The sequence below is a fragment of the Taudactylus pleione genome, unplaced genomic scaffold (genome assembly GCF_031769625.1).
Source record: "Taudactylus pleione unplaced genomic scaffold, aTauple2 ptg000860l, whole genome shotgun sequence".
NCBI classification, from domain to species: Eukaryota; Metazoa; Chordata; class Amphibia; order Anura; family Myobatrachidae; genus Taudactylus; species Taudactylus pleione.
The window spans coordinates 878,411-894,345 of record NW_028285262.1 but is presented as its reverse complement, the minus strand read 5'-3'; the positions used below and the strand labels follow the sequence as shown (position 1 = coordinate 894,345).

General features: G+C 53.5%; 1 protein-coding gene across 3 annotated transcripts in view; it reads right to left on the bottom strand.

Moving 5' to 3' along the window:
* The window catches only part of ANGEL2 (angel homolog 2), a 59,736-nt gene that overhangs the window by 17,063 nt on the left and 26,738 nt on the right, over nt 1–15,935 (bottom strand). For all 3 annotated transcript variants that reach the window (XM_088458850.1, XM_088458847.1, XM_088458848.1), the window contains exon 4: nt 1,488–1,557. In XM_088458850.1, coding sequence (XP_088314976.1) covers nt 1,488–1,557 — 70 coding nt within the window. The remainder of the gene's footprint in view (nt 1–1,487; nt 1,558–15,935) is intronic.

The following is a 15,935-nucleotide window of genomic DNA, read 5'->3' as shown; positions in this document are numbered from 1 at the left end:
CTCCATCCAGACCAGTGCCGTCCTGGGCAGATTCAGGAGTCAGCCAGTTACTAGTCATAAAAACACAAAAGTCGACAAATCAGTGGTGGAACAAATAATGAAAACCCTGTTACCCTGAAGTAATACACCCAATGCAGTATTAGCTGCATCTCCTCCTCACATGAATTTTAATAACGCAATACAAGACGATGATTAGTTCTCTTCCCATGATAACTTGGCCGTGTTCTATTACAGATTACCAGAGCATTGGCTATAGCTTAGAATGTAAGCTCTCACGAGCAGGGCCCTCTTCACTCATGTGTTTCCCCTTTACTTAATTATACTTTAATATACAGCAGCAGCACCTATCACTTGGTTACAGACACCATGCTGCTTATTTAGGTGTTATGCAGCAATATATTAATCCTGTATCTGTCCTGCATTCTTTGTACTGTTAATAACTGTTGTTCTTGTGTGCTCATTTGTTTCTGTACTGTGTAAGGCGCTGCGGAACCCTTGTGGCGCCATATAAATAAAGGATAATAATAATAATAGCCGACGGCTCCCTTACTTCGGCCGCATTCAGGACTTTCATAAAGTCATGTAAAAGTTCTGATCGCGATGAACGATTAACTTTATGCAACCAAATAATAACTCTTGAAAACGTTACAAAGCAAAACGATGCTGGTTTGGGAGAGGGGGTTGAGAGTTCTTCAGTATTAAAATACTTCACAAAAAGTGGACCCATGCTTTAAGCAGTGAATATATAGAACATCGCATAAAGATGTCGGAACCTCGTCAGACGCCCGGCTGCGGACATTTCCGGTTATTACAGTAGGATAACCTGCTCACACCTCTATGAGATGTAAACACACACGGGTGACGTTACGGCTACCTTACCATCCTGCAGGTTCCCGCTAACTGAATCTGCCTCCGTTACAGGTAATACACACGTTACCCGTAGCTACACATACATGGGCTTCTCCCAATAAGCAGGTACGCGGCCATGATTGCACCAGGAAATCCCCATACATCAGCAGGACATCGTATTCACTGGTGCTTCTCCCCAATCACACGTCCTCACGCACGGTGTGCAGCCATCATGGCGGCCATGCACTGACTACGCTCGTCTAAGGCCGTACACAGCTGGGCCCCAGGTACGTGGAACTTTGTATTTTATCACATCTTCGTGAATTCCAAATAAAACTAATGGGGAGATCCTTTAATGGTTAATTTTCTCTTTAGTTTGCGATTTACATGGCGCCATGTACATCAAAATACACAGAAATTATAAAAGGTCTGTAAAATTGGTATGTAGATCCCCAAACACAATCTGACTGGTTTCAATGAGAAACTAGGGCAATTTCCCATTGAAAACGGGCAATGCGTTTTACATTAGCCCAGAAAGCTGATATAAATGTATCACCAATAGAAAAGAGTATGAAAATACTCAGATAAATACAGAATAGTGCAATGCTACATACATACATACATACATACATACATACCCAAGGCTTCCAGACTGGGTTTGATCTGCTCCTGGTAGTGATTTTCTTGAACCTCTTGTAAACAGAGAATCTGCAACAACAGAAAAAGCGTTATAAACCCATGGGGGAAAAACCGCCTACACTTACACCATGGTTATAATGTCGGCTTCCAGGGGAGAACTTACTAACGTCTTAAACATCATCAACTATGAAGGCATGCAGCCATCATTGTCCCCGATTATGCACCTTCACCAAACACAAGGCAAGAACAAAGAACAGAGAGACCTAAACAAATGCCCTAATATACTGTATATAATACGTCAGCTGTGACAATGTGACTAGAGCAGCGTTTCCCAAACTCATTCCTCAGGGAGCACCGACAGGGCAGGGTTTCCATGTCTCCTAGTCTGAGCACAGGTGTAGTCATTACTGGCTGACGCATTTTAAAAGATCCACAGGTGGAGCTAATTATTCCACTTGTCATTCTGTGAGGAGACATGGAAAACATGCACTGTTAGCGTTCCCTGAGGAATGAGTTTGGGAAACACTGGGCTAGAGTTTTGTTATTTTACATGAAAGGTGCGGGGTCGCCCTCAGGTTTTCCGGCTAGTGTTCTGGAGACCATTTTCCTGGGCATATAAGGCGGCAATCTACATGACGGCGGTGGCAGAGAGCAGGATGTCGGATGTATTCTCTGAACACCTGTCTCCAGCATGGTATTAATGCTGACCTTCCATTGGCAAACTGTTTGGGCCTATATAGGGATGCTCTCTAGATGACCTGCTCTGGGCAGACATATTAAGGGTTTCTTTTTTTGGTGTCTTTGAATTACATCTAGTCCCTGATTTGTCAGCACTGCCCGACCCCCTAGCGCTTATACTTTGAATTTGCAGATAGCAGTAACCTTTGTAGGGGGCCGTTCACTATGCTACATCTCAGTCTACCCGGGTTATGCCATTCAAATATGACGGAAATTGTCCAGTACACACACAGCGATCAGACAATGACCAGATATCGTTGTCTGACCGTCCTGCATGTGCTGGATGATCGATACTAAACATCCAGCAACATACACCAACCCCAAAACGAAGTAACAGGTCCCTATAGCAAACGGGCTAACCTGGTCGATATCGACCATCGTTTGGTTGTTTCGGGGGTTAAAAAACAAAAAACGAACGATATAAACGATCAATGATATTGTTAATATCGTTCTTTTTAACTGGCCGTGTGTAAGCACCATAACCCGGATGGATGCTGCATTGTGCGAGTTAATATCTTGGGTGTACAGGATTATTCCTGCACTAAAGATGGCAGCATCAGGCTTACCACTGGGCGCTACAATCCTTACATAATAAGCGGTGTGGTGCAGTGATTAGCCTGCTGCCACACAGAACTGAGGTCTTGGGTTGGATTCCCACCAAGGCCGTGTCTGAATGAAGTTTGTATGTCCTCTCTGGGTTTACACCCGCAATCCAAGAACATGCAGGTAGGTTAACCATGTTCAGTCAAAATCTCCCCCCACCCCGCAAAAAAAATAAAAAACACACCCTACTTTGTGCGTGTCCATGTGGTACAGAATATAGAGTGTAAGCTCCACTGGGGCGGGGGCTGACGTGAGCGACTAGAGGAGTGTCTGTAATATATATGCGCTATATAAATAACTGGTAATAAAGACTAATTTATTCCCTGAACATCTATACGAATATAAGACTATTGTGTCTGTTTGTTCCAAGTTAGTACAAACACTAAAGAACAGATAGTCATGAAAACAACATAATTGTGTAGTGGAAACTCCTAGTAATAACCTGCACTTTGTTTTATCTCCATCTGTCAAGTGAAAGCTGAGCAAGAACAAAAAACTAAATATATTGACATCATCAATGCAAGAGATAGGTGTGGCACCATGTGTGTGGCTGGTAAGGGGTGGGGGGAGAGGGGCTTTGGGCCTGCAGCCACATGAATAGGATAGGCTACATAGCAGTCTGTGCACAGGGCACACAGTGACATTGGTGAGATAGGTATGGCACCATGTGTGTGGCTGGTAAGGGGTGGGGGGAGAGGGGCTTTGGGCCTGCAGCCACATGAATAGGATAGGCTACATAGCAGTCTGTGCACAGGGCACACAGTGACATTGGTGAGATAGGTATGGCACCATGTGTGTGGCTGGTAAGGGGTGGGGGGAGAGGGGCTTTGGGCCTGCAGCCACATGAATAGGATAGGCTACATAGCAGTCTGTGCACAGGGTACACAGTGACATTGGTGAGATAGGTATGGCACCATGTGTGTGGCTGGTAAGGGGTGGGGGGAGAGGGGCTTTGGGCCTGCGGTCACATGAATAGGATAGGCTACATAGCAGCCTGTGCACAGGGCACACAGTGACATTGGTGAGATAGGTATGGCAATATGTGTGTGGCTGGTAAGGGGTGGGGGGAGAGGGGCTTTGGGCCTGCGGTCACATGAATAGGATAGGCTACATAGCAGTCTGTGCACAGGGCACACAGTGACATTGGTGAGATAGGTGTGGCACCATGTGTGTGGCTGGTAAGGGGTGGGGGGAGAGGGGCTTTGGGCCTGCAGCCACATGAATAGGATAGGCTACATAGCAGTCTGTGCACAGGGCACACAGTGACATTGGTGAGATAGGTATGGCACCATGTGTGTGGCTGGTAAGGGGTGGGGGGAGAGGGGCTTTGGGCCTGCAGCCACATGAATAGGATAGGCTACATAGCAGTCTGTGCACAGGGTACACAGTGACATTGGTGAGATAGGTATGGCACCATGTGTGTGGCTGGTAAGGGGTGGGGGGAGAGGGGCTTTGGGCCTGCGGTCACATGAATAGGATAGGCTACATAGCAGCCTGTGCACAGGGCACACAGTGACATTGGTGAGATAGGTATGGCAATATGTGTGTGGCTGGTAAGGGGTGGGGGGAGAGGGGCTTTGGGCCTGCGGTCACATGAATAGGATAGGCTACATAGCAGTCTGTGCACAGGGCACACAGTGACATTGGTGAGATAGGTGTGGCACCATGTGTGTGGCTGGTAAGGGGTGGTGGGGGGGCACAGTGTGACATTGGTGAGATAGGTGTGGCACCATGTGTGTGGCTGGTAAGGGGTGGGGGGAGAGGGGCTTTGGGCCTGCGGTCACATGAATAGGATAGGCTACAAAGCAGTCTGTGCACAGGGCACACAGTGACATTGGTGAGATAGGTATGGCAATATGTGTGTGGCTGGTAAGGGGTGGGGGGAGAGGGGCTTTGGGCCTGCGGTCACATGAATAGGATAGGGTACATAGCAGTCTGTGCACAGGGCACACAGTGACATTGGTGAGATAGGTGTGGCACCATGTGTGTGGCTGGTAAGGGGTGGTGGGGGGGCACAGTGTGACATTGGTGAGATAGGTGTGGCACCATGTGTGTGGCTGGTAAGGGGTGGGGGGAGAGGGGCTTTGGGCCTGCAGCCACATGAATAGGATAGGCTACATAGCAGTCTGTGCACAGGGCACACAGTGACATTGGTGAGATAGGTGTGGCACCATGTGTGTGGCCGGTAAGGGGTGGGGGGAGAGATGCTTTGTGCCCGCTGTCACATGAATAGGATAGGCTACATAGCAGCCTGTGCACAGGGCACACAGTGACATTGGTGAGATAGGTATGGCAATATGTGTGTGGCTGGTAAGGGGTGGGGGGAGAGGGGCTTTGGGCCTGCGGTCACATGAATAGGATAGGGTACATAGCAGTCTGTGCACAGGGCACACAGTGACATTGGTGAGATAGGTATGGCACCATGTGTGTGGCTGGTAAGGGGTGGGGGGAGAGGGGCTTTGGGCCTGCAGCCACATGAATAGGATAGGCTACATAGCAGTCTGTGCACAGGGCACACAGTGACATTGGTGAGATAGGTATGGCACCATGTGTGTGGCTGGTAAGGGGTGGGGGGAGAGGGGCTTTGGGCCTGCAGCCACATGAATAGGATAGGCTACATAGCAGTCTGTGCACAGGGCACACAGTGACATTGGTGAGATAGGTATGGCACCATGTGTGTGGCTGGTAAGGGGTGTGGGGAGAGGGGCTTTGGGCCTGCAGCCACATGAATAGGATAGGCTACATAGCAGTCTGTGCACAGGGTACACAGTGACATTGGTGAGATAGGTATGGCACCATGTGTGTGGCTGGTAAGGGGTGGGGGGAGAGGGGCTTTGGGCCTGCGGTCACATGAATAGGATAGGCTACATAGCAGCCTGTGCACAGGGCACACAGTGACATTGGTGAGATAGGTATGGCAATATGTGTGTGGCTGGTAAGGGGTGGGGGGAGAGGGGCTTTGGGCCTGCGGTCACATGAATAGGATAGGCTACATAGCAGTCTGTGCACAGGGCACACAGTGACATTGGTGAGATAGGTGTGGCACCATGTGTGTGGCTGGTAAGGGGTGGTGGGGGGGCACAGTGTGACATTGGTGAGATAGGTGTGGCACCATGTGTGTGGCTGGTAAGGGGTGGGGGGAGAGGGGCTTTGGGCCTGCGGTCACATGAATAGGATAGGCTACATAGCAGCCTGTGCACAGGGCACACAGTGACATTGGTGAGATAGGTATGGCAATATGTGTGTGGCTGGTAAGGGGTGGGGGGAGAGGGGCTTTGGGCCTGCGGTCACATGAATAGGATAGGCTACATAGCAGTCTGTGCACAGGGCACACAGTGACATTGGTGAGATAGGTGTGGCACCATGTGTGTGGCTGGTAAGGGGTGGTGGGGGGGCACAGTGTGACATTGGTGAGATAGGTGTGGCACCATGTGTGTGGCTGGTAAGGGGTGGGGGGAGAGGGGCTTTGGGCCTGCGGTCACATGAATAGGATAGGCTACAAAGCAGTCTGTGCACAGGGCACACAGTGACATTGGTGAGATAGGTATGGCAATATGTGTGTGGCTGGTAAGGGGTGGGGGGAGAGGGGCTTTGGGCCTGCGGTCACATGAATAGGATAGGGTACATAGCAGTCTGTGCACAGGGCACACAGTGACATTGGTGAGATAGGTGTGGCACCATGTGTGTGGCTGGTAAGGGGTGGTGGGGGGGCACAGTGTGACATTGGTGAGATAGGTGTGGCACCATGTGTGTGGCTGGTAAGGGGTGGGGGGAGAGGGGCTTTGGGCCTGCAGCCACATGAATAGGATAGGCTACATAGCAGTCTGTGCACAGGGCACACAGTGACATTGGTGAGATAGGTGTGGCACCATGTGTGTGGCCGGTAAGGGGTGGGGGGAGAGATGCTTTGTGCCCGCTGTCACATGAATAGGATAGGCTACATAGCAGCCTGTGCACAGGGCACACAGTGACATTGGTGAGATAGGTATGGCAATATGTGTGTGGCTGGTAAGGGGTGGGGGGAGAGGGGCTTTGGGCCTGCGGTCACATGAATAGGATAGGGTACATAGCAGTCTGTGCACAGGGCACACAGTGACATTGGTGAGATAGGTATGGCACCATGTGTGTGGCTGGTAAGGGGTGGGGGGAGAGGGGCTTTGGGCCTGCAGCCACATGAATAGGATAGGCTACATAGCAGTCTGTGCACAGGGCACACAGTGACATTGGTGAGATAGGTATGGCACCATGTGTGTGGCTGGTAAGGGGTGGGGGGAGAGGGGCTTTGGGCCTGCAGCCACATGAATAGGATAGGCTACATAGCAGCCTGTGCACAGGGCACACAGTGACATTGGTGAGATAGGTATGGCAATATGTGTGTGGCTGGTAAGGGGTGGGGGGAGAGGGGCTTTGGGCCTGCGGTCACATGAATAGGATAGGCTACATAGCAGTCTGTGCACAGGGCACACAGTGACATTGGTGAGATAGGTGTGGCACCATGTGTGTGGCTGGTAAGGGGTGGTGGGGGGGCACAGTGTGACATTGGTGAGATAGGTGTGGCACCATGTGTGTGGCTGGTAAGGGGTGGGGGGAGAGGGGCTTTGGGCCTGCGGTCACATGAATAGGATAGGCTACATAGCAGCCTGTGCACAGGGCACACAGTGACATTGGTGAGATAGGTATGGCAATATGTGTGTGGCTGGTAAGGGGTGGGGGGAGAGGGGCTTTGGGCCTGCGGTCACATGAATAGGATAGGCTACATAGCAGTCTGTGCACAGGGCACACAGTGACATTGGTGAGATAGGTGTGGCACCATGTGTGTGGCTGGTAAGGGGTGGTGGGGGGGCACAGTGTGACATTGGTGAGATAGGTGTGGCACCATGTGTGTGGCTGGTAAGGGGTGGGGGGAGAGGGGCTTTGGGCCTGCGGTCACATGAATAGGATAGGCTACAAAGCAGTCTGTGCACAGGGCACACAGTGACATTGGTGAGATAGGTATGGCAATATGTGTGTGGCTGGTAAGGGGTGGGGGGAGAGGGGCTTTGGGCCTGCGGTCACATGAATAGGATAGGGTACATAGCAGTCTGTGCACAGGGCACACAGTGACATTGGTGAGATAGGTGTGGCACCATGTGTGTGGCTGGTAAGGGGTGGTGGGGGGGCACAGTGTGACATTGGTGAGATAGGTGTGGCACCATGTGTGTGGCTGGTAAGGGGTGGGGGGAGAGGGGCTTTGGGCCTGCAGCCACATGAATAGGATAGGCTACATAGCAGTCTGTGCACAGGGCACACAGTGACATTGGTGAGATAGGTGTGGCACCATGTGTGTGGCCGGTAAGGGGTGGGGGGAGAGATGCTTTGTGCCCGCTGTCACATGAATAGGATAGGCTACATAGCAGCCTGTGCACAGGGCACACAGTGACATTGGTGAGATAGGTATGGCAATATGTGTGTGGCTGGTAAGGGGTGGGGGGAGAGGGGCTTTGGGCCTGCGGTCACATGAATAGGATAGGCTACATAGCAGTCTGTGCACAGGGCACACAGTGACATTGGTGAGATAGGTGTGGCACCATGTGTGTGGCTGGTAAGGGGTGGTGGGGGGGCACAGTGTGACATTGGTGAGATAGGTGTGGCACCATGTGTGTGGCTGGTAAGGGGTGGGGGGAGAGGGGCTTTGGGCCTGCGGTCACATGAATAGGATAGGCTACAAAGCAGTCTGTGCACAGGGCACACAGTGACATTGGTGAGATAGGTATGGCAATATGTGTGTGGCTGGTAAGGGGTGGGGGGAGAGGGGCTTTGGGCCTGCGGTCACATGAATAGGATAGGGTACATAGCAGTCTGTGCACAGGGCACACAGTGACATTGGTGAGATAGGTGTGGCACCATGTGTGTGGCTGGTAAGGGGTGGTGGGGGGGCACAGTGTGACATTGGTGAGATAGGTGTGGCACCATGTGTGTGGCTGGTAAGGGGTGGGGGGAGAGGGGCTTTGGGCCTGCAGCCACATGAATAGGATAGGCTACATAGCAGTCTGTGCACAGGGCACACAGTGACATTGGTGAGATAGGTGTGGCACCATGTGTGTGGCCGGTAAGGGGTGGGGGGAGAGATGCTTTGTGCCCGCTGTCACATGAATAGGATAGGCTACATAGCAGCCTGTGCACAGGGCACACAGTGACATTGGTGAGATAGGTATGGCAATATGTGTGTGGCTGGTAAGGGGTGGGGGGAGAGGGGCTTTGGGCCTGCGGTCACATGAATAGGATAGGGTACATAGCAGTCTGTGCACAGGGCACACAGTGACATTGGTGAGATAGGTATGGCACCATGTGTGTGGCTGGTAAGGGGTGGGGGGAGAGGGGCTTTGGGCCTGCAGCCACATGAATAGGATAGGCTACATAGCAGTCTGTGCACAGGGTACACAGTGACATTGGTGAGATAGGTATGGCACCATGTGTGTGGCTGGTAAGGGGTGGGGGGAGAGGGGCTTTGGGCCTGCAGCCACATGAATAGGATAGGCTACATAGCAGTCTGTGCACAGGGCACACAGTGACATTGGTGAGATAGGTATGGCACCATGTGTGTGGCTGGTAAGGGGTGGGGGGAGAGGGGCTTTGGGCCTGCGGTCACATGAATAGGATAGGGTACATAGCAGTCTGTGCACAGGGCACACAGTGACATTGGTGAGATAGGTGTGGCACCATGTGTGTGGCTGGTAAGGGGTGGGGGGAGAGGGGCTTTGGGCCTGCGGTCACATGAATAGGATAGGCTACATAGCAGTCTGTGCACAGGGCACACAGTGACATTGGTGAGATAGGTGTGGCACCATGTGTGTGGCTGGTAAGGGGTGGGGGGAGAGGGGCTTTGGGCCTGCGGTCACATGAATAGGATAGGGTACATAGCAGTCTGTGCACAGGGCACACAGTGACATTGGTGAGATAGGTGTGGCACCATGTGTGTGGCTGGTAAGGGGTGGGGGGAGAGGGGCTTTGGGCCTGCGGTCACATGAATAGGATAGGGTACATAGCAGTCTGTGCACAGGGCACACAGTGACATTGGTGAGATAGGTGTGGCACCATGTGTGTGGCTGGTAAGGGGTGGGGGGAGAGGGGCTTTGGGCCTGCGGTCACATGAATAGGATAGGCTACATAGCAGTCTGTGCACAGGGCACACAGTGACATTGGTGAGATAGGTGTGGCACCATGTGTGTGGCTGGTAAGGGGTGGGGGGAGAGGGGCTTTGGGCCTGCGGTCACATGAATAGGATAGGCTACATAGCAGTCTGTGCACAGGGCACACAGTGACATTGGTGAGATAGGTGTGGCACCATGTGTGTGGCTGGTAAGGGGTGGGGGGAGAGGGGCTTTGGGCCTGCGGTCACATGAATAGGATAGGCTACATAGCAGTCTGTGCACAGGGCACACAGTGACATTGGTGAGATAGGTGTGGCACCATGTGTGTGGCTGGTAAGGGGTGGGGGGAGAGGGGCTTTGGGCCTGCGGTCACATGAATAGGATAGGCTACATAGCAGTCTGTGCACAGGGCACACAGTGACATTGGTGAGATAGGTGTGGCACCATGTGTGTGGCTGGTAAGGGGTGGGGGGAGAGGGGCTTTGGGCCTGCGGTCACATGAATAGGATAGGCTACATAGCAGTCTGTGCACAGGGCACACAGTGACATTGGTGAGATAGGTGTGGCACCATGTGTGTGGCTGGTAAGGGGTGGGGGGAGAGGGGCTTTGGGCCTGCGGTCACATGAATAGGATAGGCTACATAGCAGCCTGTGCACAGGGCACACAGTGACATTGGTGAGATAGGTATGGCAATATGTGTGTGGCTGGTAAGGGGTGGGGGGAGAGGGGCTTTGGGCCTGCGGTCACATGAATAGGATAGGCTACATAGCAGTCTGTGCACAGGGCACACAGTGACATTGGTGAGATAGGTGTGGCACCATGTGTGTGGCTGGTAAGGGGTGGTGGGGGGGCACAGTGTGACATTGGTGAGATAGGTGTGGCACCATGTGTGTGGCTGGTAAGGGGTGGGGGGAGAGGGGCTTTGGGCCTGCGGTCACATGAATAGGATAGGCTACAAAGCAGTCTGTGCACAGGGCACACAGTGACATTGGTGAGATAGGTATGGCAATATGTGTGTGGCTGGTAAGGGGTGGGGGGAGAGGGGCTTTGGGCCTGCGGTCACATGAATAGGATAGGGTACATAGCAGTCTGTGCACAGGGCACACAGTGACATTGGTGAGATAGGTGTGGCACCATGTGTGTGGCTGGTAAGGGGTGGTGGGGGGGCACAGTGTGACATTGGTGAGATAGGTGTGGCACCATGTGTGTGGCTGGTAAGGGGTGGGGGGAGAGGGGCTTTGGGCCTGCAGCCACATGAATAGGATAGGCTACATAGCAGTCTGTGCACAGGGCACACAGTGACATTGGTGAGATAGGTGTGGCACCATGTGTGTGGCCGGTAAGGGGTGGGGGGAGAGATGCTTTGTGCCCGCTGTCACATGAATAGGATAGGCTACATAGCAGCCTGTGCACAGGGCACACAGTGACATTGGTGAGATAGGTATGGCAATATGTGTGTGGCTGGTAAGGGGTGGGGGGAGAGGGGCTTTGGGCCTGCGGTCACATGAATAGGATAGGGTACATAGCAGTCTGTGCACAGGGCACACAGTGACATTGGTGAGATAGGTATGGCACCATGTGTGTGGCTGGTAAGGGGTGGGGGGAGAGGGGCTTTGGGCCTGCAGCCACATGAATAGGATAGGCTACATAGCAGTCTGTGCACAGGGTACACAGTGACATTGGTGAGATAGGTATGGCACCATGTGTGTGGCTGGTAAGGGGTGGGGGGAGAGGGGCTTTGGGCCTGCAGCCACATGAATAGGATAGGCTACATAGCAGTCTGTGCACAGGGCACACAGTGACATTGGTGAGATAGGTATGGCACCATGTGTGTGGCTGGTAAGGGGTGGGGGGAGAGGGGCTTTGGGCCTGCAGCCACATGAATAGGATAGGCTACATAGCAGTCTGTGCACAGGGTACACAGTGACATTGGTGAGATAGGTATGGCACCATGTGTGTGGCTGGTAAGGGGTGGGGGGAGAGGGGCTTTGGGCCTGCGGTCACATGAATAGGATAGGCTACATAGCAGCCTGTGCACAGGGCACACAGTGACATTGGTGAGATAGGTATGGCAATATGTGTGTGGCTGGTAAGGGGTGGGGGGAGAGGGGCTTTGGGCCTGCGGTCACATGAATAGGATAGGCTACATAGCAGTCTGTGCACAGGGCACACAGTGACATTGGTGAGATAGGTGTGGCACCATGTGTGTGGCTGGTAAGGGGTGGTGGGGGGGCACAGTGTGACATTGGTGAGATAGGTGTGGCACCATGTGTGTGGCTGGTAAGGGGTGGGGGGAGAGGGGCTTTGGGCCTGCGGTCACATGAATAGGATAGGCTACATAGCAGCCTGTGCACAGGGCACACAGTGACATTGGTGAGATAGGTATGGCAATATGTGTGTGGCTGGTAAGGGGTGGGGGGAGAGGGGCTTTGGGCCTGCGGTCACATGAATAGGATAGGCTACATAGCAGTCTGTGCACAGGGCACACAGTGACATTGGTGAGATAGGTGTGGCACCATGTGTGTGGCTGGTAAGGGGTGGTGGGGGGGCACAGTGTGACATTGGTGAGATAGGTGTGGCACCATGTGTGTGGCTGGTAAGGGGTGGGGGGAGAGGGGCTTTGGGCCTGCGGTCACATGAATAGGATAGGCTACAAAGCAGTCTGTGCACAGGGCACACAGTGACATTGGTGAGATAGGTATGGCAATATGTGTGTGGCTGGTAAGGGGTGGGGGGAGAGGGGCTTTGGGCCTGCGGTCACATGAATAGGATAGGGTACATAGCAGTCTGTGCACAGGGCACACAGTGACATTGGTGAGATAGGTGTGGCACCATGTGTGTGGCTGGTAAGGGGTGGTGGGGGGGCACAGTGTGACATTGGTGAGATAGGTGTGGCACCATGTGTGTGGCTGGTAAGGGGTGGGGGGAGAGGGGCTTTGGGCCTGCAGCCACATGAATAGGATAGGCTACATAGCAGTCTGTGCACAGGGCACACAGTGACATTGGTGAGATAGGTGTGGCACCATGTGTGTGGCCGGTAAGGGGTGGGGGGAGAGATGCTTTGTGCCCGCTGTCACATGAATAGGATAGGCTACATAGCAGCCTGTGCACAGGGCACACAGTGACATTGGTGAGATAGGTATGGCAATATGTGTGTGGCTGGTAAGGGGTGGGGGGAGAGGGGCTTTGGGCCTGCGGTCACATGAATAGGATAGGCTACATAGCAGTCTGTGCACAGGGCACACAGTGACATTGGTGAGATAGGTGTGGCACCATGTGTGTGGCTGGTAAGGGGTGGTGGGGGGGCACAGTGTGACATTGGTGAGATAGGTGTGGCACCATGTGTGTGGCTGGTAAGGGGTGGGGGGAGAGGGGCTTTGCGCCTGCGGTCACATGAATAGGATAGGCTACAAAGCAGTCTGTGCACAGAGCACACAGTGACATTGGTGAGATAGGTATGGCAATATGTGTGTGGCTGGTAAGGGGTGGGGGGAGAGGGGCTTTGGGCCTGCGGTCACATGAATAGGATAGGGTACATAGCAGTCTGTGCACAGGGCACACAGTGACATTGGTGAGATAGGTGTGGCACCATGTGTGTGGCTGGAGGGGTGGTGGGGGGGCACAGTGTGACATTGGTGAGATAGGTGTGGCACCATGTGTGTGGCTGGTAAGGGGTGGGGGGAGAGGGGCTTTGGGCCTGCAGCCACATGAATAGGATAGGCTACATAGCAGTCTGTGCACAGGGTACACAGTGACATTGGTGAGATAGGTATGGCACCATGTGTGTGGCTGGTAAGGGGTGGGGGGAGAGGGGCTTTGGGCCTGCAGCCACATGAATAGGATAGGCTACATAGCAGTCTGTGCACAGGGCACACAGTGACATTGGTGAGATAGGTATGGCACCATGTGTGTGGCTGGTAAGGGGTGGGGGGAGAGGGGCTTTGGGCCTGCAGCCACATGAATAGGATAGGCTACATAGCAGTCTGTGCACAGGGTACACAGTGACATTGGTGAGATAGGTATGGCACCATGTGTGTGGCTGGTAAGGGGTGGGGGGAGAGGGGCTTTGGGCCTGCGGTCACATGAATAGGATAGGCTACATAGCAGCCTGTGCACAGGGCACACAGTGACATTGGTGAGATAGGTATGGCAATATGTGTGTGGCTGGTAAGGGGTGGGGGGAGAGGGGCTTTGGGCCTGCGGTCACATGAATAGGATAGGCTACATAGCAGTCTGTGCACAGGGCACACAGTGACATTGGTGAGATAGGTGTGGCACCATGTGTGTGGCTGGTAAGGGGTGGTGGGGGGGCACAGTGTGACATTGGTGAGATAGGTGTGGCACCATGTGTGTGGCTGGTAAGGGGTGGGGGGAGAGGGGCTTTGGGCCTGCGGTCACATGAATAGGATAGGCTACATAGCAGCCTGTGCACAGGGCACACAGTGACATTGGTGAGATAGGTATGGCAATATGTGTGTGGCTGGTAAGGGGTGGGGGGAGAGGGGCTTTGGGCCTGCGGTCACATGAATAGGATAGGCTACATAGCAGTCTGTGCACAGGGCACACAGTGACATTGGTGAGATAGGTGTGGCACCATGTGTGTGGCTGGTAAGGGGTGGTGGGGGGGCACAGTGTGACATTGGTGAGATAGGTGTGGCACCATGTGTGTGGCTGGTAAGGGGTGGGGGGAGAGGGGCTTTGGGCCTGCGGTCACATGAATAGGATAGGCTACAAAGCAGTCTGTGCACAGGGCACACAGTGACATTGGTGAGATAGGTATGGCAATATGTGTGTGGCTGGTAAGGGGTGGGGGGAGAGGGGCTTTGGGCCTGCGGTCACATGAATAGGATAGGGTACATAGCAGTCTGTGCACAGGGCACACAGTGACATTGGTGAGATAGGTGTGGCACCATGTGTGTGGCTGGTAAGGGGTGGTGGGGGGGCACAGTGTGACATTGGTGAGATAGGTGTGGCACCATGTGTGTGGCTGGTAAGGGGTGGGGGGAGAGGGGCTTTGGGCCTGCAGCCACATGAATAGGATAGGCTACATAGCAGTCTGTGCACAGGGCACACAGTGACATTGGTGAGATAGGTGTGGCACCATGTGTGTGGCCGGTAAGGGGTGGGGGGAGAGATGCTTTGTGCCCGCTGTCACATGAATAGGATAGGCTACATAGCAGTCTGTGCACAGGGTACACAGTGACATTGGTGAGATAGGTATGGCACCATGTGTGTGGCTGGTAAGGGGTGGTGGGGGGAGAGGGGCTTTGGGCCTGCGGTCACATGAATAGGATAGGCTACATAGCAGCCTGTGCACAGGGCACACAGTGACATTGGTGAGATAGGTATGGCAATATGTGTGTGGCTGGTAAGGGGTGGGGGGAGAGGGGCTTTGGGCCTGCGGTCACATGAATAGGATAGGCTACATAGCAGTCTGTGCACAGGGCACACAGTGACATTGGTGAGATAGGTGTGGCACCATGTGTGTGGCTGGTAAGGGGTGGTGGGGGGGCACAGTGTGACATTGGTGAGATAGGTATGGCACCATGTGTGTGGCTGGTAAGGGGTGGGGGGAGAGGGGCTTTGGGCCTGCAGCCACATGAATAGGATAGGCTACATAGCAGTCTGTGCACAGGGCACACAGTGACATTGGTGAGATAGGTGTGGCACCATGTGTGTGGCCGGTAAGGGGTGGGGGGAGAGATGCTTTGTGCCCGCTGTCACATGAATAGGATAGGCTACATAGCAGCCTGTGCACAGGGCACACAGTGACATTGGTGAGATAGGTATGGCAATATGTGTGTGGCTGGTAAGGGGTGGGGGGAGAGGGGCTTTGGGCCTGCGGTCACATGAATAGGATAGGCTACAAAGCAGTCTGTGCACAGGGCACACAGTGACATTGGTGAGATAGGTATGGCAATATGTGTGTGGCTGGTAAGGGGTGGGGGGAGAGGGGCTTTGGGCCTGCGGTCACA